This window comes from Sus scrofa, chromosome 13 (assembly GCF_054392235.1).
Source record: "Sus scrofa isolate SSC_HxYL_T2T_F1_AM1 chromosome 13, Sscrofa_HxYL_maternal_Yorkshire_Landrace_v2.0, whole genome shotgun sequence".
Taxonomy (NCBI): domain Eukaryota; kingdom Metazoa; phylum Chordata; class Mammalia; order Artiodactyla; family Suidae; genus Sus; species Sus scrofa.
The window spans coordinates 32,417,176-32,443,654 of NC_139395.1; the positions used below are offsets into that span (position 1 = coordinate 32,417,176).

The 26,479-nt window shown below is 44.3% G+C and overlaps 1 protein-coding gene and 1 long non-coding RNA gene across 28 annotated transcripts in view; one reads left to right on the plus strand and one right to left on the minus strand.

The window, feature by feature from the left end:
- The first annotated feature begins 5,103 nt into the window (after positions 1–5,103).
- LOC102167379 (uncharacterized) lies at positions 5,104–16,189 on the plus strand. The gene is made up of 6 exons (XR_014822692.1): positions 5,104–5,354; positions 6,643–6,724; positions 13,299–13,456; positions 13,635–13,826; positions 13,968–15,113; positions 15,387–16,189. It is a non-coding gene; the product is annotated as an uncharacterized LOC102167379 (long non-coding RNA).
- Positions 14,139–26,479, minus strand: part of OSBPL10 (oxysterol binding protein like 10) — a 329,934-nt gene continuing 317,593 nt past the window's right edge. For 20 of the 27 annotated variants that reach the window (XM_084987595.1, XM_084987602.1, XM_003483138.5 and 17 more), the window contains 4 exons: positions 24,630–24,816; positions 21,891–22,073; positions 17,965–18,118; positions 14,139–15,463 (listed from right to left, as the gene is read on the minus strand). In XM_084987595.1, coding sequence (XP_084843721.1) covers positions 15,419–15,463; positions 17,965–18,118; positions 21,891–22,073; positions 24,630–24,816 — 569 coding nt within the window. In that variant the 3' untranslated portion in view covers positions 14,139–15,418. The remainder of the gene's footprint in view (positions 15,464–17,964; positions 18,119–21,890; positions 22,074–24,629; positions 24,817–26,479) is intronic. The other 7 variants (XM_084987583.1, XM_084987584.1, XM_084987589.1 and 4 more) reach the window with 1 other exon arrangement.

Below are 26,479 nucleotides of genomic sequence, written 5' to 3' on the forward strand. Positions count from 1 at the left end.
GATGGATGCTAGTCAGGTTCATTAACCACTGAGCCAGGATAGGAACCCCCCCCTTTTTTTTCCTTTTTTTAAAATCTGGATACTTTTGCTCAGTTTTTATGAAATTCAGAATATTGCTCGCAACTCTAGATTTTCGTTGACAACATTGAATATTCCTGTGTGCACGTTACGAATGTGTCTGTCTCATATGTCTGCACATAACCCTGTTCTGTTGTTGATGGATATTTGTGTTATTTCCAGTTTGACCATAACTACAGATAAAGCAGTAGGAATATTATTTTACATCTCTCTTGAAGCTTATGCACACATTTTTGTGGGTATTTAGTTAAGATAGAATTGCTGGATATAATAGGAAGGTTTTTGCACATCCCAATAGCCCTTGTCAATCTTTTTAATTTTGTCTTTTTGGTAGGTGAGTAACGGTTTCTCACTGGGTTTAGTTTGTCAGTTCCAGGCTACCGATAAGGTAAATGACAAGGTTGATCATTTGGAAATTACCTTTTTATAAGGGTTTGGATTTTCTGTTTTTTTGTTATTTTTTCTGTGTGGGTTTTTTTGTTTTTGGGGGGGTGGTTTTTGTATTAATAGGTCTTTATGTATCTTGTATATAAGTTCTTCAACATTTGTGTTGCAAATTGCCTAGGAATTCATTATTTTTTTAAGTGTCTTTTATTTCTTTTTCTTTCTTTCTTTTTTTTTTTTTTTTTTTTCTTTTTAGGGCTCCACTCACAGCATGTGGAACTTCCCAGGCTAGGGGTCAAATCTGAGCTGCAGCAGCTGGCCTACACCACAGCCACAGCAATACAGGATTTGAGCTGCATCTGCAGCATACACCACAGCTCAGAGCAGTACCGGATCCTTAACCCACTGAGTGGAGCCAGGCATCGAACTGCATCCACATAGATACTAGTCAGGTTTGTTACTGCTGAACAACAATGGGAACTCCTTTTTAAGTTTTTATAAGTTTATTAAAGTTGATTGACAGTGTTGTGCTAATTTCTGCTGTATAAGAAAGTGAATCATACATATGTATACATTATTTTTTATATTACTTATTTTGCTTTTTAGGACTGCACCCGTGGCATATGGAGGTTCCCAGGCTAGGGGTCCAATCAGAGCTACAGCTGCCAGCCTACACCACAGCTCACAGCAATGCTGGATCCTTAATCTTCTGAGCAAGGCTAGGGAATGAACCCGAAACCTCATGGTTCCTAGTTCTTCTGTGCCATGATGGGAACTCCACATTCTTTTTTAAAAAATACTATTTTCTGGAGTTCCCGTCGTGGCTAGCATCCATGAGGATGCAGATTCAATCCCTGGCATTGCTCAGTGAGTTAAGAGTCTGGCATTGCCATGAGTTGTGATGTAAGTCACAGATGTGGCTTGGATCTGGCATTGCTGTGGCTGTGGTGTAGGCTGGCAGCTACAGCCCTGATTCGACCCCTAGCCTGGAGACCTCCACATGCCATGGGTGCAGCCCTAAAAAGACCAAAAAAAAAAATTCTGTCATGGCCAATCTCAGAAGATTGGATATATTTCCCTGTGCTATACAGTAGGACCTTATTGTCTATCCATTCTAAATGTAATCGTTTGCACCTACTAACCTCAAACTCCTAGTCCATCCGTCCCACTCCCTACCTCTTTTCCTTTGGCAACCACAAGTCTATTCTCTTTGTGAGTTGTTTGTTGATAATGTTCATTTGTGCCATATTTTAGATTCTACATATAAGTGGTATTTAGTATTTGTCTCTCTCTGACTTCTTCACTTAGTATGAGAATCTCTGGTTGCATCCATGTTGCTGCAAATGACATCATTTTGTTCTTTTTACGGCTGAGTAGTATTCCATGTACATAATGACCCATCTTCTATACCCATTCCTCTATTGATGGATATTTAGATCTTTTCCATGTCTTGGCTATTGTGAATAGCATTGCAGTGAACATAGGGGTGCGTTATCTTTGAATTTTCTCAGGATAGATGCCCAGGAGTGGGATTGCTGGACCATGTGGTAGTTCTGTACTTAGTTTTCCAAGGAACCTCCACACTGTTTTCCATTAGTAGTTATACCAATTTGCATTCCAACAAACGGTATAGGAAGGTCCCCTTTTCTCCACATCATCTCCAGCATGTGTTATTTGTAGACTTATTAATGATGGCCATTCTGACCAGTGTGAGGTGGTACGTCATTGTAGTTTTCATTTATATTTCTATAATAAGTGATGTTGAGCATCTTTTCATGTACCTATTGGCCATCCGTATCTTCTTTGAAGAAATGTCTATTTAGGTCTTCTGCCCATGTTGGGTTGTTTTTTGGTGGTTGTATGATTTGTTTGCATTATTTTGGAAATTAAGCCCTTGTCGGTTGCATGTGAATTGTTGCCCTGCTGCTTCATTTTGCTTATATTTTTCTTATTCTGTGAGTTAAGGGAAAACAGTTATCTACTGTAGTCTTGGAGGGCTATTTATATGTAGTAGCATCCCTGGGTAGCTTGTGTGGATCTACTGTTTTTTTGGCATGAAAGTTGCTTTTGGTCTGGGCACTTGCTGTCTCTTTCATGTCTTTCCTCAGTGTATGCAGGCCATTATCCCCTTGATAGGGGGCATACAGGTACAAGGCTTGCCCATGCTTCCAGGGAGGTGGGGGCAATGGGCACTGACTGCAGGCAGTGCCTGGTCACCAGGGCCTTTGCCAGCAGCCATGGAGAGGTATGTGCCTTTCCAGGTAGGTATGGGTGGCACTCATTTGCCAGGCCTTCAAAGGCATCAACCCCTGGGGTGTGACTGGGGCAGCAGGCAGTGCTTGGTCACAAGACCCACAGTGGTGGCAGGCTGCACCCACCTCCAGAGTCTGAGATGGCTGCAGCAGTTGGCACCCAGCCCATAGCATGTGCAGAAGGGGCTCTGCCACCTGAGAGGTCCCAACTCCCCTCCTCTCACACTCCTCAAAAATGGTGCCTTGCTCATTTGGCAGGCCCAGGCCTCCTCACACACTGCCTTGGGTGTGGCACAGTACTCTAGCCCATGGGACACCACTCCCTTACTCCCTCAGGCTGTTTGCCAATAGCCAACCCTAGTCTCCTCCCAGAACTGACCTTTCTGAAGCCCAAGTCTGGTGCCCAGGCCCCACCCAAGTGTCTCAGGCTGTGGTGCGCGAGGCCCTGGTACTGGTTTGTGCTGCTCTCTTTCTGCTTTCCCTCCTCTGGCTTCTGTGCTTTTGTCTGAGGCTTTGAGGTTCCCCATCTGTCCATCCTGGCTGTTCTCCCCATCAGTTAGGTGGCCTCCCAGCGTGCAGATTCCTTTCCTCTTTTGCAGCTCCCTCTCAGGAGTGCTGGTTTTGTCCTGTTTTTTGTTTTGTTTTGTTTTGTTTTTTCTCCTCTTTTTTTTTTTCCCTTCTAGCTCTACCCAGTTATGTGGAGGTTTTCTTGCTATTTTTGGAAGTCTAAGGTCTTGTGCCAGTGTTCAATACATGTTCTGTGTGAATCATTCTATTTGGGGGGGGGAGGGGTTTGGTTTAGGGTGTTTGTTTGTTTGTTTGTTTTTTGAAAGTGAGTTCTACATCCTACTCCTCTACCATCTTGATCCTGACAGAATTCATTATTGTAATTTCTTTTTCAGTCTTTTGTGTACCTATAGCTTTTTTTTTTTCCCTTGGCCACAACTGCAGCATGTGGAAGTTCCTAGGCCAGAGATTGAACCTGAGTTCCAGCAGTTACAGCCTGTAGCTTTCTATGCTCTGTTTAATAACCTTTTCCTAATCTGCATTGTGAAGATAGTCTCTTCTACCCTTTTCCAGGAAACTATTGTTCTACATTAAGCTTTGCAGTCAGCCTGGAATTCATTTGTGGAATACAGTGTGGATTGTTTAGTTTAGATCGGTTTGGTTTTTTGGCAGTTTTTTTTTTTTTCCATATGTAAATTAATTGTGCACCATTTGTTGGAAAAAAAATCTTTTTTTTTTTTTTTTTTGTCTTTTTTTTGTTGTTGTTGCTATTTCTTGGGCCGCTCCTGGGGCATATGGAGGTTCCCAGGCTAGGGGTTGAATCGGAGCTGTAGCCACTGGCCTACGCCAGAGCCACAGCAACGCGCGGGATCCGAGCTGCGTCTGCAACACACCACAGCTCACGGCAACGCCGGATCCTTTAACCCACTGAGCAAGGGCAGGGACCGAACCCGCAACCTCATGGTTCCTAGTCGGATTCGTTAACCACTGCGCCACAACGGGAACTCCGGAAAAAAAGTCTTTTTCCTACATCTCTTGCAGTTCTCCTTTTGCAGTAGGTCCATTCATGAATCTCTTTCTGGCTTCTATATCATATTCCATAGAGTTCTTTCTTTTGTGTACTGACTTAATGTGCTTTAAGTTATGGTAATACAAGTCCCATTCTCATCCCCACTTTCTTAAACTTGACTCTGCTCTTTCTGGCCCTTTATTTCTCCATATAAATTTTAGAACTATTTTATTAAGTAATGCTCAAAAAAGAGAGAGTTCCCACTGTGGCACAAGAGGATCAGTGGCATCACTGTGCCACAAGGATGCAGGTTCGATCCCTGGTCTAGCACAGTGGGTTAAAGGATCCATGCGGCCTTCCACAGCTTCGGTATAGGTCGCATCTGTGGCTCAGGTCAGATCCCTGGCCCGGCAACTCTACATGCTGCGGGGTAGCCAAAAAAAAAAAAAAGAAAAACCTTGTTAGGCTTTTGACTGGGCATTAGGCATTCAAACTACAAATTTATTTAGGGAAAATTAACACCTTTAAAATATTATTGAGTCTCCTCTATGAACATGGCCTATCCTTCACATTATATAGATCTGGGTTATCTTAAACATCTGTGTTGTGGGGTTTTTTTTGGGGGGGGGGCGGGCTTGTTTTTTTGCTTTTTATGGCTGCACCCATGGCATGTGGAGGTTCCCGGGCTAGGGGTCAAATCAGAGCTACAGCTGCCAGTCCATACCACAGCCACAGCAATATCAGATCCAAGCCACATCTGCAACCTACACCACAGCTCATGGCAACACCAGATCCTTAACCCACTGAGGAGGCCAGGGATTGAACCCACAACCACATGGTTCCTAGTCAGATTTGTTTCTGCTGTGCCATGACGGGAACTCCTGTATTGTGTTTTTTTAATAGATCTTGCACACTTTCAAAAGTTTTATTACAGGGCATATTTATTTTTGCTAAATACTGTCTAAGAAAAGTTTGTTTTCCAATTGTCAGCATATAGAACATTTGGTTTTGTATAACTAGGAAATAATGGCAGTTTTATTTCTCCCTTTCTAGTTGTTACACATATGATTTTCTTGCTTTTGCTGTGCTGGTTGGGACGTCCAGTGTAGTACTGAATAGAAAAGGTAATATCTCTGTCTTATTTGTGTCTCTCACAGGAAGTTTTCTGTATTTCTCCTCTAAATATGTTTCCTGTAGATGGACTGAGTTTTTTTATCAGGTGGTTTTTTTCTTTGTTTATTGAGATGATTGTTTTTTCTCCTTTATTCTGCTAATGCAGTGTATTACGAAAACTTTTTCTTTACATTGTTGAACTAGATTTGCATTGCTGGAATAACAATCAGTATTTGATAGAATTTGCCAGTGTTTGAGTAAATTATTGAATTATTAAATAGATTAAGTAAGTTTATAGGTACAAGATTATTTGAATTTTTATTGACTATATTAATGTCTGCAGATTCAAGACCAGTTTATGGCTTTCTTGACATTTTCTACAGTATACTTTTATTAATTTGTGTTAATTTACTTCTGTTTTCTTGAAGGAGAGATGTTTTCACCTTAGTATGTTGATTTCTTCTTTTCCTAATAAATGAGTTTAGAGTTATAAGTTTACTCCATAGCCGGTTTCATTCTCACAAGTTTTGATGTAAACGCCATTGAGTTAAATGCATATTTTATGTACTTTCTTTGAACTGTGGGTTACTTAGATGTACATTTCTTGATTTTCAAATATAATTTATTATCAGTTTCTACCTTAATTGCTTTATAGTCAGATGCCCTGATTTTAATCCTTTGAACATGTTTGAAATTTACTCTGTGGTCCAACATACAATGAGTTTGTGTGTGTATGTGTATAAAATCTCCCTGAATCTTGTTCTGTTACTTGCTGAGAAATTGTGTACTGTTACAGGTTTGCTTATTCCTCTTTGAACTGTCAATTTTTATATGGTTGAACTCAGATTATTAGGTGTATATATGCTGTATACATTTGGAACTTTTATGGTAAACTGAACCTTCAGTTTTGGAAATAACAAGGCTTGATTTTCAGTAACACTTTCTGTTAAGGCCTATTTAGTCTGATTTAATATAGGTGTTATATCAGCTTTAAGATGTTTAGAAAGATGAAAAAGATACATCATGTAGTGTATCCTACTCTGGGTTTTTAACTTTGTAGCTTGTTGGTTTTCATCATTTTTTTCTTCAAGTTCTCAATCATCTCTTTAAATATTGTTTCTGCCCCTTTCTCTTTGTTCTCCCAGACTCCAGTTAAACAAAATTAAGCCTTCATTGGCTTTCTCTCCTTTTGCCTCTTCTCTGTATTTTCTCTTGACTCAGTTCTCTCATCAGTTATGACTAATGTCATGGTAAATTTATCCATTGAATTCTTTTTTACTTACTGTTTTTCAATTCTAGAATTTTATCTCTTCGCCCTGCAAATCTGCTGTTCCTTTTTATGGTTTACAGCTGACCCACCGACGGTCTTTTACTTAACATGGTGAGCATAGTTATTTTCAACTGTGTCTGATTAATCCATTTATTTCTGGTATGTGTTTCCCGCTGGCTGTGGTTCCTGCAGTCTTATCCCCTACTGTGTTGGGAAGGAAGGATTGTGTGCTCTGGACATATATAGGAAAGTGTACAAGTAAGCCTAGGATATTTTCCTTTATAGAAGATTTTGTTTCTGCTGGGAACCTAGTGAAACTAGCAAGTCAGGATCACACTAACCCAATTTGAAAGATATATAATACGTAGAGGTAGGAGTTCCCTTCGTGGTGCGGTGGAAACAAATCTGACTAGGAAGCATGAGGTTGTGGGTTCGATCCCTGGCCTCGCTCAGTAGGTTAAGGATCTGGCATTGCCATGAGCTGTGTGGTGTAGGTCGCAGATGCAGCTTAGATCTGATGTTGCTTTGGCTGTGGTGTAGGCCGGCAGCTGTAACTCTGATTGGACCCCTAGCCTGAGAACCTCCATATGCTGAAGGTGTGGCCCTGAAAAGAAAAAGAGAAAAAAAAAAAGAGTAGAGCTAGCTGCCATTCTTGTAAGAGTTGGCTCATATTCCCAGACCGAAGCCATGCAACGACCTCATCCACACAGGTTTCAATACCGTTTGTCCTTCTATTTCTTTTTTTTTTTTTTTTTTTATTACTCAAATGAATTTATCACATCTGTAGTTGTATAATGATCATAACAATCTGATTTCACAGGATTTCCATCCCACAGCCCAAGCACATCCCCCCGCCCTCCAAGCTGTCTCCTCCGGAGACCATAAGTTTTTCAATGTCTGTGAGTCACCATCGTTTCTGCAAAGAAGTTCAGTCTGTCCTTTTTTCAGATTCCACGTCAGTGAAAGCATTTGATGTTGGTGTCTCATTGTATGGCTGACTTCACTTAGCATGATAGTTTCTAAGTCCACCATGTTGCTAAAAACACTGGTATTTCATTCTTTTTAATGGCTGAGTAATATTCCATTGTGTATATGTACCACATCTTCTTGATCCACTCCTCTGTCAATGGACATTTGGGTTGTTTCCATGTCTTGGCTGTTGAGAAGAGTGCGGCAATGAACATTGGAGTACATGTGTCTTTGCGAGTCATGGTTTTCTCTGGATAGATGCCCAGGAGTGGGATTGCTGGATCAAATGGGAGTTCTATGTTTAGTTTTCTGAGGCATCTCCATACTGTTTTCCACAGTGGTTGCACCAATTTACAATCCCACCAGCAGTGTACTAGGGTTCCTTTTTCTCCACACCCTCTCCAGCACTTACTGTTTGTAGACTTTTGGATGATGGCCATTCTGGCTGGTGTAAGGTGGTGCCTCATAGTGGTTTTGATTTGTCCTTCTATAAAGTTACTGAAAGTGCTGTTCTGTCTCTGCCCGTTTCCAGGGAAAATGGCCTCAAATGTCAAGCTTCCCTTAGAATTTCCACCTTCTTCAGGATTTTGGCATGGCGATGACACCATCTTGGTTAGGTCTTAAAACAGGTGTTATTTCTTGTCCAGCTTTTCTGTTTGCCCTTAGCCAAAGAGTTGGTCCAAACCCCCCTAGTTCACTAGTCTCAGAAGTAAAACATTAGAAACAGGATTATCTGTGGTCCTTTGGGTCCTAAAACACAGGATGTGTTTCTTACATCTTTCACTTACATCCTGCTGTATGATAGCTAGACATTGGCACTCCCGGAGATAGTCACAATCTCTTAAGATCCTGAAGGCATTTTGATGCGAGTACCAAGTGTCTACTTCTGTTGAATTGGCTTTCAGTGACACTGAATGAAAAAGATCAAATAGCAGGCAGACTGACCGACTGGCAACAGGGCATTCTCTAGTGACCTCAGCACATTCTTATTCAGACAAGCCAGATAAAATATCATCTGTTCTTGGACACAATTAGATTAACAAAAATCAGAGCTCAGGCCTGTATCCTGCTGAAGGAAATATATATTACATATACCTATATATATTTTTAGAAGACTTTATGGCCCTACTTATTCATAAAAAAGCAAACATGTAGAAGGTAGGCACTAGTCAAGCTTGCTCTGTCTTTTACCAGCAATATGGAAAACAGAATTGTCAGTGAACAGGCCTCCCATTTTGTATTTTTGACCTACATAGAATTAACTTTGTACTTTTAGGTCTGTAATAGATTGAGTTAATTTTTGTATATGACTTGTGTGAGTTTTATTCATTTGAGCCAATACCAGTTATGGAAATGACTTACTTCTCCCATTTGATTTCTACAAAGGATAAACAAACTAGAATCCTCTACTCAGTTTAATCAATCTGTGTGTGTGGTCACAGCAGTAACCACGCTGATGAAATCGGGTAATGTAAGCGCTACACCTTTGTTCAATATCCTTACCCCAAGACCACAGGCATACACTGGCTATCATGGACAAACAAGGATGTATTGTCACCCAATCTGCAGATAACAAAGAATTAATATCCACAATATGTAAAGAACTGTTGGGAAAAAATAAAGATAACTTTAATTAGTCCTTAACAGAAAAAGAAATCCAGATGGCAAACAAGTATATGAAAAAGGAACATAGCCACCAGATTAGCCAAAATATGCAAATAAGTGATAGGATGTGCAAAAACACACTCATAAATTGCTGGTGGGAACTTAAGCTGTTAAAACCACTCTGGAGAACTGTTCGGCATTAGCTGATGGATTTGAAGGTACACATCCCCATGTTCCAATGGTTCTATTCCTAAGTCTGTCAAAAATAGCTAAGATAAATTGATAGCAGTATGTTCATATAACAGAAGTATTAAAGGAAAAAAGCGAACTACATTTTTAAGGAATAACATTAAAAACAATTTGAGGCATTACCCCTGTAGCGCAATGGGATCAGTGGTGTCTTGGGAGCACTGGAATGCAGGTTTGATCCCTGACCTGTCACCGTGGGTTAAGGATCCCACTGTGCCACAGCTGCAATGATCCGATCCCTTGCCTGAGAACTCCATATGCCTCGGGGCAGCCAAAAAAACCCCACAAAAACACAAACACAATTTGAGTTAAAAAGCCAGGTCAAAAGATATGTAACATGATTGCATACAGTTCAAAAGCAGGCAAAATAATATAGTTTAGTTAAAGCTATAATGCAAGCCAGGCTCTGATTTCTCACAAAGTTGGATTAATGGTCAACTCTGGGGGGTAGGCGGAGAGAATAATGGGGGATTTGACTAGAAACAGGTAAAGTTATGGAGCGACAGTAATGTTCCAGTTTTTTAGGTGAATTGTGGTTACATGTGTCCACGTCTACTTTTAAAAAATTCATTACACTGTGCACTTGATTTTTTGCACTGTGTGTATAACACATGTGAAAGCTAGACTGCACAATACAAAGCTCCAGGCCCTTGTTCCCTTCAAGGAAACTCTTAAAGTAACAACAAACTAGAAACTGTCTAAACTTTATAGGGACTCCGGAAAGCAATCAATCAGTGGTCTACAGCAACTAAACAAATACCCAATCACATTAAAAATAACATGGCTGGTTGACAAAATCCAACACCCACTTCTGATAAAAACCATTCAGAAAGTGGGCATAGTGGGAACCTACCTCAACATAATAAAGGCCATATATGACAAACCCACAGCGAACATCATTCTCAATGCTGAAAAGCTGAAAGAATTCCCACTGAGATGAGGAACAAGACAAAGATGAACGCTCTTGCCACTACTCTTCAACATAGTTTTGGAAGTCCTAGCCACAGCAATCAGAGAAGCAAAAGAGATAAAAGGAATCCAAATTGGAAAGGAAGAAGTAAAACTATCACTATTTGCAGATGACATGATACTATACCTAGAGAATCCTAAAGACTCTACCAGAAAACTGAGCTCATCCATGAATTTGGCAAAGTTGCAGGATACAAAATTAATACACAGAAATCAACTGCATTTCTATACACTGACAATGAAAGTTCAGAAAGAAAAATTAGGGAAGCAATCCCGTTTACCATCACATCCAAAAGAATAAAATACCTAGGAGTAAACCTACCTAAAGAACAAAAGACCTATACTCTGAAAACTATAAGACACTGATGAAAGAAATCAAAGATGATGACAAAAATAGATGAAAAGATGCTCGTAGATTGGAAGAGTTAATATTATCAAAATGACTATACTACCCAAGGCAAAATACAGATTCAATGCAATCCCTATCAAATTACCAAGGACATGTTTCACAGAACTTGAACAAAATATTTTAAAGTTTGGAAGCACAAAATACCCAGAGTAGCCAAAGCCATCCTGAAAAAGAAAAAGGGAGCTGGAGGAATCAGGCTCCCGGACTTCAGACTATACTACAAAGCAACAATCATCAAAACTGTATGGTCCTGACACAAAGACAGAAATATAGATGAGTGGAATGGGACAGAAAGCCCAGAATTCAACCCACACACCTACAGCCAACTCATCTATGACAAAGGAGGCAAGGATATACAATGGAGAAAAGACAGCCTGTTCAATAAGTGGTGCTGGGAAAACTGGAAGGCCACATGGAAAAGAATGAAATTAGAACACTCCCTAACACCATACACAAAAATAAACTCAAAATGGATTAAGACCTAGATATAAGACCAGACGCTATAAAACTCTTAGAGGAAAACATACGCCAAACACTCTCTGACATAAATTACAGCAACATCTTCTCAGATCCACCTCTTAGAGTATTGACAATAAAAACAAAAATAAACAAATAAGACCTAATTAAACTTAAAAGTTTCTGCACAGCAAAGGAAACCCTAAACAAAACAAAAAGACAACCCACAGAATGGGAAAAAAATCTTTGCAAATGAAACAACTAAGGGATTCATCTCCAAAATTTATAAACACCTTCTGCAGCTCTATACCAAAAAAAAAAAAAACAACCCCATCAAAAAAGAGACAGAAGATCTAAACAGACAGTTCTCCAAAGAAGACATACAGACGGCCAAAAAAGACATGAAAAGATGTTCAACATCACTCATTATTAGACAAATGCAAATCAAGACCACTAAGAGGCACCACCTTACACCAGCCAGAATGGCCATCATCCAAAAGTCTACAAACAGTAAGTGCTGGAGAGGGTGTGGAGAAAAAGGAACCCTAGTACACTGCTGGTGGGATTGTAAATTGGTGCAACCACTGTGGAAAACAGTATGGAGATGCCTCAGAAAACTAAACATAGAATTCCCATTTGATCCAGCAATCCCACTCCTGGGCATCTATCCAGAGAAAACCATGACTCGCAAAGACACATGTACTCCAATGTTCATTGCCGCACTCTTCTCAACAGCCAAGACATGGAAACAACCCAAATGTCCATTGACAGAGGAGTGGATCAAGAAGATGTGGTACATATACACAATGGAATATTACTCAGCCATTAAAAAGAATGAAATACCAACGTTTTTAGCAACATGGGTGGACTTAGAAACTATCATGCTAAGTGAAGTCAGCCAACTTCACTTCACACCAACATCAAATGCTTTCACTGACGTGGAATCTGAAAAAAGGACAGACTGAACTTCTTTGCAGAAACGATGGTGACTCACAGACATTGAAAAACTTATGGTCTCCGGAGGAGACAGTTCTCTGGGGTGGGGGGATGCACTGGGGTTGTGGGATGGAAATCTTATAAAATCGAATTGTGATAATCATTGTACAACTGTAAATGTAATAAATTCATTGAGTAATAAAAAAATTAAAAAAGCAGAGACTCAGAGGAAGTTATACTCCCATGTGTTAATATCTCACAATATCCAAAAGATGGAAGCAACCCAAACGTCCACATCAACAAGTAAAAAGACAAAATGTGGTACATACACATACAATGGAATATTATCCAGGCTTAAAAGGAAGGAGATTCTGATGATGTTGGTACACATTATGCTAAGTGAAATAAGCCAGACATAAAGGGACAAGTATATGCACTATTATTTCACTTTTATGAGGCACTCAGGGTAGTCAAATTCATAAAAACAAGAGACAACATGGTTGCTAAAAGTTGCAGAGGAAGGGTGGGTTGAGAGTCACTGTTCAAATGGTACCGAGTTTTAGTTTAGGAAGATGTAAACTTTATGGAGATAAATGGTTGTGATACACAGTGATGTGAATGTATTTAATGCTGTTAGACTGTACACTTTATTATTTTTTTGCTTTTTGGGCCACACCTGTGGCATATGGAAGTTCCCAGGCTAGGGGTCAAATTGGAGCTGTAGCTGCCGGCCTACACCATAGCAACACCAGATCCAAGCAGTGTCTGCGACCTACACCACAGCTCACAGCAACACTCGATCCCCGATGTTGAGTGAGACCAGGGATCAAACCCACTTCCTCATGGATACTAGTCAAATTCACCTCCTCTACACCACAACAGGAACTCCCTAGACCATACACTTTCAAAAGGCCAAAATGGTGAATTCTACATTACGTATATCTTTCGCCATAATAAAAGAACTACTCAAAACAAAATGTGAACTCAGCAAAATAAATGAATAGAGCAGCTCATAGACTGACCCATCAATGAAATGTTAGCTCAAATAAGCAAACTGTGACATGATTTCTTTTGTACATCGTCCCAAAACAGGCAAAACCAAGTATGCTTTCAGAAATAGACACATAGTGTATATGGTCCAAAAAAAAAAGAAAAGCCAATAAGTTGATTACTGCATGAGTCAGGACAGTGCTCTCTCTGGTGCAAGGAGGGGACTACGATTCTGCAGGAGTGCAGAGGCGGCTTTTAAGGTATGGACACTTTTGTTTCTTTTTCTAAGCTGTGGGTACATAGGAGTTTAGAATTATTCTTGGAATTCTAATATATTTTATGTAAATCTTTATATGATATTTCACAATTTTTAAAAGGCAAAATGAACCCTAATCCCCCCCCCCAAAAGAAAAGTGACCCTTCATTTTTACTTCCCAGATGGCTTATACTCTGGTATAAGACGAAGAAACTTCCAAACACCCAGTGATTACTTTTTAGTCTTCTCATTGAGGATTTTCTACTTAAAATAGCATCTGTTCTGCCGTTGCTCTCAGAAATACGATGGTTGCAAACACTTTATTCTCCCAGATGTTTGAAGACTGGAACAGGCCTACATGATGATTTTGCCTGGTAAGTCACTTCTCTCAAAACAAAACTATGCACTAGATATGAGTTAAATGTTCTTATGACCTTGTCAGAAAATACCCATAAATGATGTTTATGTGATAGATTTTTTAATGTGTTTAAAATAACTGTTTTCACTTGTAATAGGTGAGAGTGGAGGACATAAACACTTAAACAATAAAATAACTGTTTTCCTGGAACTATGATTGCTGTTCCCATCAAAGTAACACAACCTAATCAATAACATTTGAATTCATCCAGACCAACCAATTCCCACAGAACTTTGGAATCGCTAAAAATCAAACACAGACACACAGATAAGTATAGTATTTAATCGAAATATATTTGTCTAATATCTACAAAGTGTGAACAATTGGTCTTAAGAAAGCAGACAAAGGCACAAAATTAGTATTACTACGGAGAAGCATTCATGCTACTGGATTTTATAAATATTCTCGTTAGAATGGCACAGTAAAAAATAAATTAAGCATTGAGCAAAGATCAAATACTTCCTTTTCTCCTAGCTTTATATTCTGGTCATGTCTTGACCTCATGTGTAAAGGCTGAAGAATGAAATTCAACTGAAACCGTGGAACACTTAGGCAGGCTGTATGTATGTTTTAATCACAGTGGTCTTCTTGCAGAGTTTGTGTCAAACAAGAGAGGTGCACTTTAAAAAAAAAATCCACAGGAAATTCTTTTTCCTTTCCCCAAACTAAGTACAAGATTGAAGCTATGGTTGTGCGTGTTGGTGCATGCATGCGTGCGTGTATTTTGTTTCTAAAGCCCTTTTTTCATCATAAAAGTAGTGATGTCTCCATATGATTTGTTTTCTACCATGAAAGAAGCAGCTTTTGCAAAATGGATGACTTGAGCATTGAACATGGGAAATTTTCAGGTCAGGCTCTGGGGCAATGACAGGAGGAAAATTCCAAGGCAGACCTGACTCTTCCAGAGGTGCTCCATCCTGCAAGGCTCTGGCATAACCTTGAACCTTGTCTACTCCCCATCCAGCAGGAAATGGCAGTTTGTCTTTCTGGAGTACAAACAAATGTTGGAGTTGGCAGGGGAATGGGAATCAATGATAATTCTGAAATGACAGCCCCCTTCTACCAGGAACGAGCCACTTTCTACCATATGGACATCAAGTGGGCCAGTTCCCTCTTGCCTGGACAGGAGCTGATGACAGAAGATTTTGAGAGTGCAAAAACATTTTTGGCCAACTGAAAAATAGAAAACTTTGAACCTCATTGATAAAAAGGAGCTCAAAATCATTACCCCACTTCAACACTGGTAAGTGCAGTATGTACAGGTGTGATAAGACCCAGCAGACCCAGTGCATGCGTGTGAATATACAGTGTGCTGAGAGCCCGCACACAAGCCTGCGTGCACACATGTGCCCCTGGTGGCTCTTGAATCAGTTCAATCCTATCACAGAGTTTGGGGGTACATTTTTCTCAGGACATAACTCCTCTCTCAGGTACCATGTCTTGAATGACACCAAGAGGTCTCAGAGCATATCGGCAGGACCTTGATACTGTACCACTTTAATTCCTACAAAAACAGGGCTACTTCTGAAAGCTCTGCATCTCCACCCATCAGTGTGCCTTCCAAAGGGGATTGAAGTACACCCAGCTGTCACCCTGCAAGAGAGAAAAAGACACATCACTACATGGACACCTCGAGAGGCAAGAAGCAAGGGTACCCCCAGCTCTGCCCGCAATGCACAGTGGTGCTTGTTACCATCCATTCAGCACCATGGACCTGTGCGCCTGCCTCGCTCCCCGGGTCTCACAGCCAAGCCACACGGTGGCCTCAACTACCCTTCCTCAGCCCAGCTGCTTCTCAGAGCCCCTGTGATCTTCACATCTGGCATTTCGGATGATGGAGCGGGGGAGCTTTGTTGGTTTACATCAAGGAAGATTAGTTGGCAAAAGAAAAAAAAAAGAAAACCTTTTGAAACAGCAGGACACGAGAAAAAAAGAGGGTAAATGAATGAACGGACAGGGAAGAGAAAGATAACAGCCTGACTATGGGGAATCTGCCAGACCAGTGGTTTCTTTCCCGCCCACCGGCCTGGAGAGGATTCTGACAAAAGACACAGGCAGCAGCCACAAATACACCAGCACACACGGGAAATGACACCTATCAAATACTAGCAAGGAAAAGACAAAAATCAAAAGGTCTGCAGTCTGGTGCTAGATGAGAGGGGATACTCCACTAAATGGTAACAATTCTGGTACGGGGGTGATTTGTATTCTTTCCACTTCCTCAAGCCTTCTGCTATAAAGAGACTAGCTTTTATTATACCCGCTAATTAAAAAAAAAAAAACTGTTACATTGTAAGTCAATAAAATGAAAACAAACAACTTTGTAGGGAAAATCAAAATTTTTTTTTTTTTTTGGTGGTTGTCATTTTGTTTTTTAATGTACAACTTTCTATAGAAACCAGGCAAATGAGCTGTCTCAGAGAAACTAGACCACCCTACAGAAGAATCCCTGAGGGATGGCTAAACTCTTCTTTTCTTTTGGCCATGCCCATGGTATGCAGAAGTTTCCGGGCTCAAGCACTGAACCTGAGCCACAGCAGTGACAATGTCAGATCATTAACCTACTGAGCCACCAGGGAACTCCCTGAGATGGTTAATTTTATGCATTGCCTTAACTGGCCACGTGGTCCCCAAGGTTAAATATTTCTTCTGAGTGTGTTTTTCAGGGTTTTTGCACATGAGGTAGCCTTTGAACTGGGGGGTTGAGTGAAGGTGACAGGCACCCCTCTCCAGGGTGAGTGGGCATCATCCAGTGTGTGGGGCCTGAAGAGAACAAAAGCTGGAGGAGGAAGGAAGTGGCCCTTTCTTTCCTGCCTCACTGTTGAGCTGACATCTCATCTCATCTTCTCCCCTCGGGCTGGGATTCACGCCACTGGCTCCCTTGGGTCTCAGGCTTTTGGACTTGGACTGAACCACACCACGGGCTTTCCTGCGGCTCCAGCTTGCAAACCATGGATCCTGTGGCTCTTCAGCCTCCACAATACATCTATATAATAAATTCCTATTGGTTCTGTGCTGTTTCTCTGGAGAACCCTGACCAGTACAGAGTCACTTCACCTGGACAAGGCCTCCAGATGGGGATCCCATCAGAATCTCCCCAAGCTTCCTGTTTGAACCCGCATCAGACCCTCATATCTGCCTTTGGCCCATGACCCTCATTCCTGCCTCTGGGAAAAGGGTGGCTGCTTCCTGCTCCCAACCAGAAGCCCAGCTCAAGGTTACTAACTGTCCCCGCAGTCCTCCAGCTACACAGAGCGAGCCTTTCTAGGAACATAAGTCAGACACTAGTAGCATCTGGGCAAAGAAAGCCTAGACATATTTCAGTTGGCTCTCAGTGTTTAAATTATTAAAAATTCCTTGATGCCAAGTAAATATCAGATCTTATAAAAATTCAGATTTCTGGCTTCTCATAAAGAACTGGGTGATCTGTCTGTGAGGGCCTGGAGGCTGGTGCCATGCACCCCTTTACATACAGCCTCTGGCCTGCCCACTCCTCACTGGCCTGCTTCATCAATGCTGATGGGTTCCTGACTGCCTGCCTTAAAAACCGTGCTTCCTAAACTTCTGCTGTTCCCGTTCTGTTCTCAGAATGCTGCCCAAATGCTCCATAAACAACTGGGTACCCAGAGTTTTGCCCAGTGGATGGGCGGTGATGGGGATGAGGTGTCCACCGCCAATGCTACTGCCAACAGCATCACGTGGGCCCCGAACCCATACAGCCCTCCCTCCCCAGCAAGTCCATCCCACTCCACCCAGGGGAGGCAAAGCTCTGCAAGGGTGCTTGTCATTGGGAAGGTTCCAGCCCACTCAGGTGTGGAGATGAGCTGTGGAGAGGCCTCACCACTTGGAGTAGCAGGGCTGGGATCTTTTTTAAGCAGGATGGCGGCCAGATCTGCAGTCCCACACCGGGCTGCCCCACGGAGGAACACTTCCCCGATAGAGAATTCGGGTAGCATCAACCACCCCCAGGACCACCTGCCACAGCCACAGCCGCGGCCATGCCATTCCACCTCCCAGGCTCTCCCCACCCAGCCTGCTCATCCAAACCCCGTGTCAGGGTACAGGCCACCCTGCCCAGGACACCATGGGGTCACCTCCTGGATGAAGTACTTGGGCCGCCAGGGTGCTCGGACGTTCTCCCGCTTCCGCTCCTCCGCACGCTGCTTCTCCTCCAGCCGCCGCTTCTGCTCAGTGGCAGCATCAATGTCCCCCAGCCGCAGGCATTGGGTCACCTCCCGCCAGAGGTTCCTAGGGATGCACGGGGGACAGGAAGCAGTCAGGCAGGGACATGGGTCAGGCTGCAATCCCAGGCAAGGAGGAACCAGAGCTGAGGGGACCCTGGAGAACAGCTCATTCCGGGGCCCAGGGCCCCACCTTCATCCAGATCGGAATCCTCTCTCCTCTGCTGGGGCTCTAAGCATCAAGCGACACATTTAGGGATGACAGGAGCAATGAACCTGCTCCTGCAGACAACAGCAGCAGCAGCATTTACCACACTTCTAGGCAGTTTACATATGGATTAACTCATCTGATCATCACAATAACCCAAAGATATATTATCAGCCCACTGTAAAGGGGAGAAAAACAAGATCCACATAAACAAAAAACAACACAAAACCAGGATCCACAGGAGTCCCCATTTTGGTTCAGCTGGCTACAAATCTGACTAGTATCCCTAAGGATACCAATTCGATCCCTGGCCTCGATCAGTGGGTTAAGGATCCTGCGTTGTCAGATCCCTCCGTGGTGTAGGTCACAGAGGGCTCCAACCCAGTGTTGCTGTGGCTGTGGCGTAGGACCACAGCTCCAGCTCCCAATGGCCCCCTACCCTGGGAACTTACATATGTCGCAGGTGCAGCTGTTAAAAGGACCAAAAAAAAAAAAAAAAAGAAAATCCACCTAAGGTGAGGTGACCTGCTTAAGGTCAGTAAGCAAATGGAGATGAACAGGGGCTGTTTTCCCACCAGGAAGCCTGCTATTAGGAGTTAATAGACACCACACAATCTGTCACCTCCTCATGTCTACACACGAAATCACGTCTCTACCTTATTCATTCGCTCATTCATTCATGGGAGAAGGCAGCCCCGCCTTCCAGGTGGCTTCTCCCCTTGGGAATCTCAGGGGACACCCCCGAGGCACATGGTCTGTGCAGGAGGGTGAGGACAGGTGCTGAGGTGAAGGGGACACTTCCCCCCTTCACCACACCATGGCAAGCAGGGATTCTGCACAAGGGAAACTGCAGACTGCTCCAAGCGAGCACGCCCTCTCCAGCTTTGGGGACTCGATGCCTCCACAGCCAGGGCTGAGCACTGATCCTCGTGAGATCCTGGGCAGGGGGCCTACAGCAGAGTGGCCCACGCAGGACAACAGCTCTCCAGGGGAATCGATGAGGGCTGGGCTCTGGCTACACGGCCAGCCTACCCACTGCCGGCTCCTACCACACAGAGGCCCCGGGGAAGGCGGTGCCCTGGCTCCCGGCTTACATAGGAGAAACTGCTGGAAGCGGGTGGAAAGTCAGGTACAACTAGCCTTCCAGCGCTTGTTCTTTCTACCACCCCCTGATAGCTCACTTAAGAGGGGGAAAGATGGGCTAAAACAGGAAAGGGAGGTGGGAAGTTGACAGGGAGGGCTGGGCGTACATCTGGCTGAGGGAGGGACCGGGACATCCAGGGTGGGGGTGGCTCTCAGAGTGGGACCTTCTCCTGATAAGTCCCATTGTAAGACAGTGCCCCAAATTTAGAGGGCAAGAGACACCCCCCCACAGTACCCCCGCACTACAGAGTAGGTGGCAGCACAGAACTGGCCCACAGAAGAAGAGCTCCACCCAGACAGGCACAGGGACCAACCAAGAGCCACCTGGGATGGCAGGGGTGGTATTCAGCTGGGGAGGCCCTGAACTTGAGGCTGAGAGAAACTGAGAAAGGCCAGGAATATTCAGAGCAAGGTGGGTGGAGGCCCATGGGAAAACCAAAAAGAAAGCTAAGGGGAGCCCTTGCTGAGAAGGGGAAGCCATGCTGACCAAGGGCCAGGGAGGGGCTGGGCATGGCCAGCATTGCTGGGCATGGAGGGCTCTGACCACGGCAGGATGCCTGCTCAGGCCAAGCTCAGGGCACCAGGAGCAAGTTCACAGGGCCAGCTGACAGGGCTGGACCAATGGACGGTCCCCTCGCCTCTGCAGGTTAAGGCCTGGCTGACTGGCAGATGAGGGGCTCAGGGGCTCTGAGGGGCAGGCTCTCCACCTCGGAAACAAAGTGGGCAGCTCAGTCTGCTAATGCCCAGCTCCAGGTTCTAGTAAAGTGCACATAAGTGAGACAAGGAGAGGTGATACCCCTTTCTCACTCTGGCTCCAGATGCCATCCCTGCTCCAGGTGGAATTCTGAGTTCCCAAAGCTCAAGAGTTTTCACGCGGAGTAGTTAACTCACTCGGTATCCTTGGCCTAACAGATCCAGGGAACCAGAGCTTCATTCTCAACAGCCAAACCAGAAACAAGTGGTGCTGTTAGAGGAACCCACTTGCTTCTGGGGGGGTGTCATCTGAGGCCACGTGGGCAGGGGATGGATTCCTTCCTGTCACAGACTGTCTCTTGTCCTGCAACTGTGACCTGATGGGCTGGGTTCATGGCCTCCATTTAGATACAGTGAAGGTTATATTGGCTGTCACTGGACAAGCAAATTAACTAGAAAGAGTGTACTAATCCTATAACAAAGCCAAGTTTCCAGGATACTAAAGCCCTATTTTTTTTTTAAATCAATCTCAGTGATAATGTATCATTTATACACACTCTGGTATCGCTGGCTTTGTTTCCCCATAATAAGCACTTTTCCAATTTGGTTACAAACTCTTCCTATCATGGCAAGCCCTTTCACGGAAGCATCTGTGATTTCATTTTAATCCTACATCATCTTTCTAAAGGGCAGCATGCTTTTAGAGGAGAGCAGTGGCCAGCAAACGCTTTTTGGAAAGGGCCAGAGAGTAAACATTTTTGGCTCTGCAGGCCAGTTGGTCTCTGTTGCAACTGTTTAACCGCTGGTGTTAACGAGAGAATAGCCGTAAAACAACTAATTAACAAATGGACTGTGTTCCCATAAAACTTCATGAAAATCAGCCAGAGGATGGATCTAGCCTGTGAGCTATAGTTGGTTTACCTGATGGCAAAAAATTAAAATGGCATATTTCCAGGAGATTCTGCTCCTGTACGTGTATAAATAATACTTTAAGGGGCTGCATGGTAGTCATACTGTAGAGTGGATCCTCTATAATTTATTTAACCATTTTCCAAATCGTTGTACTATTACATGTCTTCTTTTGTTTATTGTTTAGTTTTTTAAAAAATACCCAAATTTCATATTTAAAATCTTCTGTGAATTGAAGAGGTCTCCCTCAGAATCAATTCCCAGAAGTGGACTATGAGATAAAGGAGAACTCATGAATATAAAGCTACTGGTCCCTGAGTTCCCTGGTGGCCTAGCAGATAAGGACCTGATGTCACTGCTGTGGTGCATATTTGATCCCTGGCCAGGGAACTTCTGCATGCTATCGGTGTGGGGGGGAAAAAAAAAAAAGCTACAGGTCCATGCAGCTAACTTGCATGACTTCCTACCAGAAGCACACAGCACAGAGAGTGTCAATTTTATCATAGCATGGCATTGCCAGTAATGAATTTTTTTTAAATTACGTTGCTAGTCTAGTTAAAAAATACATATATATCTCATTGCTTCACCACACAGTTCTTGGATTGCTAGCAACTTTCTGTACGTAATCTGCAATTAAAGGAACAAACAAACCAGTGGAGACGACAAACTCTTTTAGGACAGGAATTAAGATGGGGCTACCTGTCTTGACACCACCCCACAAATGCAAAACAAAACTGGAAATGACAAAGGATCTACTTCGAAGCGACACACAGAGGACAAATCAATATCTAAAGGAGTCAGAACATGATTTCCATTAGCTGAGCTTTCAAAGGCTTCTTCTCTGCCTCTTGGCTCAAGTGCTAAGGACAATGAGGCTTGGACCCACCTTGACTCCATGGGGCCCTGCTTCTCCAGGGGTCGGATCTTCTTGGGGTACACCGGCAGTGCAGTCGTGTCAATGACCTTGGTCTCTCCGTTGTTGTAGGTGAATTCCAGGGTCCCATTCCACTCCCCATGGGCTTTGCACACAATAGTGTTGGTGGGATTGTGCTTCACTTCTGCTGTGACCCTGAATTAATGAAGAGTCAGTGAACACACTTTGTCAGATTATCAGAAAAGACTGACCTCAAAAGGTGTACTCCCATTTAGAGATTTTTTTTTTTTTTTCGGTCTTTTTAGGGCCGCACCAGTGGCATATGAGGTTCCCAGGCTAAGGGTCCTAGCCAGTGCCACAGCATCTCGGGATCCGAGCCGCATCTGCGACCTACATCACAACTCACAGCAATGCCAGATCCTTAACCCCGTGAGCGAGGCCAGGGATCGAACCCATGTCCTCATGCTATTCGGGTTCATTAACTGCTGAGCCACGACAGGAACTACCATTTAGAGATTTTTTTTTAAGTGAGGTTATTTTTTGCCCTTCTGCTCAAAGACCAGCTCTTAAAATGTGATCTGATATTCCTAAGCAGAGAAAGGAAGCATTGGTGGAGAGACTGGTGACATCTGAATAGAGTCTATGGATTAGTTCATTGGAATGTAGCAATGTTAATTTCTTAGTTTTTTAATTTATTATTTATTTTTATTTTTTCCTTTTTTAGGGCTATACCCACAGGATCCAAGCCGCATCTGCGGCGTACACCACAGGTCATGGCAACACCTGTATCCTTAACCCACTGAGCGGGGTCAGGGATTGAACCCATGTCCTCATGGATACTAGTTGGGTTTGTCACCACTGAGCCACAATGGGAACTCCAATTTCTTAGTTTTTTAAATTGAAGTATATTTAATTTACAATGTTGTGTTAGTTTCAAGTGTATGGCAAAGTGATTCAGTTATACATACATATTCTTTTTCTTCTATTATAGGTTATTACAAGATATTGAATATAGTTCCCTGTGCTATACAGTAGGTCCTTGTTGTTTGTTTAATTTATAGTAGTGTATATCTGTTAATCTCCCAAACTCCCAATTTATCCCTCTCCCCAGCAATTTCTTAGTTTTGATAAACACGCAAAGGTTTTATAAGATGTTATTACTGGGGTGGAAATCATATAACTCAGTAAAAGCCAAATACATCCTTGTCCTCCCCAAAATAGCATTGAATAGTGCGATATTTCAACCACCAAGAGCGTGTAAGAGCCCATGGGGAACTTTTCAATCATTAAATAAGGTCAGCCCCTTCAGCCTGGCTTTAGCAGGGCTCTTGTGGAGATGTGCAACCTCCAGTCTCACCTGCCTGGTCTGAGGGCTCTGGTCACAGCTCTGGGTGAAAGCAGAGCCCACTTTCGGCCCCTGTGGAGCCTGCTGCAGTCAGAGACACACAGCAGAAAAGGGAGGTGGAGGAGCCCAGGTCCTCTTTTTCTAAATGAATTTGGAGTTGTCCAACATACTTAGAAGCTTTCTCCCTGAGCCTGATCATGGCCCCAGATCCCAGGTGGCAAGACCCAGGCTTCCAGGTGGCATCGGAATCCTGGCTGCACACACTGGGAGGGCGTCAGTGGTGTGCTGGTATTGGTGAACAGTGGGCTCTCCAGGAGGAAAAACACTTGGTTTCAAGCTCTGGCCAGTTTCTGTGGTGCCTACCCACAGCGATTTCAAAGTACCACCTCGGGCTGAGGGGCCATAGAGCTGGGGAGAAACATACATGATGAGCTTTTGTGAGCCCGTGCGTTCGGCTCTAAAACAGCCACGGAGGGCATCCACCCTGCAGGGGATACTCCACCAGCCCCCTCTGAATACATCCAGAAAATAGCCTTCCAAGGAAAAGGGTGAAGGTGGGGACTTGCTTATCCAGAGATCTGCTTCACAGGGGGAATTTTGATAACTGGAGCCTGAAAAACCAGGGGCTGCTTCCCAGATTCTGAAAGCAAAAAAATGGTCCTGCTTTCACAGGCGATCCAGGATTTGGGATGTTGAAAGGAGCTCACAGACTGAACTACATCCGTGAAGGTCAGGCTGTGGCTGCGGGACAGAGAGGTTATAGTGGCCACAGGAGCCCTTTGTTCCTGGGTGTGTGTTCTGCCAACACATTACCAGCAGACTTTACTGTAAAGTGTAGCACAAGGGTGGGGCGGGGTGGAAGGAAAACTGCCATATGAGCCCCATTATCTGAAAAAGAATTGTTAAATTTATCTTGATTTTTTCTTTTTTTTTTTTCTTTTGTCTTTTTTAGGCCCACACCCACAGCACATGGAGGTTCCCAGGCTAGGGATCCAATCGGAACTACAGCCACAGTAGCTACACCACAGCCACAGCCACTCAAGACCCAAGCTGCATCTGCAACCCGCACCACAGCCCACAGCAACGTCGGATCCCTAACCCACTAAGCGAGGCCAGGGATCGAACCCACACCCACACCTCCGCTGTGCCATGAAGGGAACTCCTTGATTTTTTTTTTTCCCTGCACCTCTGGCATGCGGAAGTTGCTGGGCCAGGGATCAAACCCACACCACAACAGTGACATCACTGGATCCTTAACCCACTGAGCCACCAGGGAACTCCAACTTCACCTTGACTTCCAACTCATCCCATGACTGGAACCCAATCTTCTGATGGGGAGAAGAAACCCCGGGCATCATGATCAGACAAAACCAGACAAAACCAGAGCCTCCCTGGCTGACTCCTACCTGTGGACTTTCCCTCCGTAGAAAGGCTTCGTGTGGAATATCACGGTGGCTGAGTACCCGGTCTTGGCACAGCTGATGCTGACTTTTCCTCCGAGCTCCACCCAAGGGATGGTGAGGATGGAACGGGCGTAGGCGCTGGGCAGGGTGAACACATACTCCTCCCCGTGCTCCAGGAGCCGCAGCACACCTCCGGGGAGAGAGGAGGAGAGTCAGGCCCGCAAGGGAAGGGCAGCTGGGGACCAGGAGATGCCAAGATGAGAAACCAACACTCGGGCAACGGACATCACATACCCCCCCATCTCTGCAAAGGCCATTTATAAATGTGCCATTTGGAGTTCCTGTTGTGGCACAGCAGAAACAAACCCAACTAGTATCCATGAGGATGCAGGTTCGATCCCTGGCCTTGCTCAGTGGGTTAAGGATCTGGCATTGTCATGAGCTGTGGTGTAGGTCACAGACATGGCTCAGATCCCGTGTTGCTGAGGCTGTGGTGTATGTAGGATAGCAGCTACAGCTCCAATTCAACCCCTGGCCTGGGAACTTCCATATGCTGCAGGTGCGGCCCTAAAAACAAATAAATAAATGTGCCACTTATCTATTCGCTGCATCTCTACTGTGTGCGAGATGCTGAGAACTCAAGATGAACGAGACAGAACTAATCTCTCCCCTCAAGGAGAAAGCAAGGTGGGTGTGAATGAAACACCCAGGAAACATAAAACTCACTGTGATGAGGTGGGAGGGAGAGGTGCCCAGTGCCAGGGCCTCCAGCAGGAGGAGCTGACCTGGGGAAGGGAGGCTTCTCCAAGGAACGGACACATGGGCTGGATAAGCACTGAGTCAGTGAAGAGGGGAAGGCATGTGCAAAGGCCCTGTGATTAGAAAGAGCCCGGTGAGCATGAGGGGCTGAGAAAAGAGCTCCGTGTGAAAAGGGAGGTAGTGGGTCTAGGTGAGGAGGCTGCCCAGGTCCGGAGACAAGACCAGACCTTGTTTTGAAACCTCAAAAAACCTATTAAAGAGTTTTGCCTTTATCCCGAGAGCAACAGGAGGCCCCCTCGAAGCTTCTCAGGAAGTTAGAAATCAGGGTGCAGGGTGGCTGTCACCACCCAGGGGAGCCCACACAACTTGATCAGGGATTCTCCACCCTAGGATCCAAGCACTGGGCTTGGAGAGCCTCTGATCCTCTTGAAGCAATGCAAAATGACATGGGTCCATCTGTTTCTCCAGGGAAAAGGGCCGTAGTTTGGATCAAGTTCTGCAAGGCTGTGAGCATCCCCACATGCACCATCTCCCAGGGCTACCGGGCAGTTGCTGCTCTGGCTTGTTCGGCCAGGCAGCCACCGGGCCCCCTCCATGCTGAGGGCCAGCAATTCCCAGGCTGGTGGCGGCCTGGGAATTAGCACAATGGGCTGTGTAAGCTTCACTGTGCACAAGGCACCGTCTCAGCTTTCCACCCTGCACTGGGGCTTGGATCCCTGTAAAGGGCCCTCCCAGCTCTACTCCAGCTCCTTCTCCCAAGTCATACCCATGGAGATGCTCAGAGCACCGTGAGCCTCAGGAAGGACATTTCTGTCCTCTGGCCAGACCTATGGCAACCAGAACTGTGGCCGTGTCCCCTCCCCCTCCCCAGGCCCCATGATCCTCCACCAGGAAGAGGGAGAAGAGGGCTCAATGCTCCATGGGGACCCTTTCTGGCCGCCAGGCATTTCCATGGGCTGTCTCTTTTGAACTTCACCCCTACCCAGCATTAATTATTACTGCTTTTACATATGGATGAGGAAACAGAAGCTCAGAGAGGTTAAGCAATTTGGCTGTCGGTACTTCTCTCAGAAGCTAGATAAGCCTCTCGATCA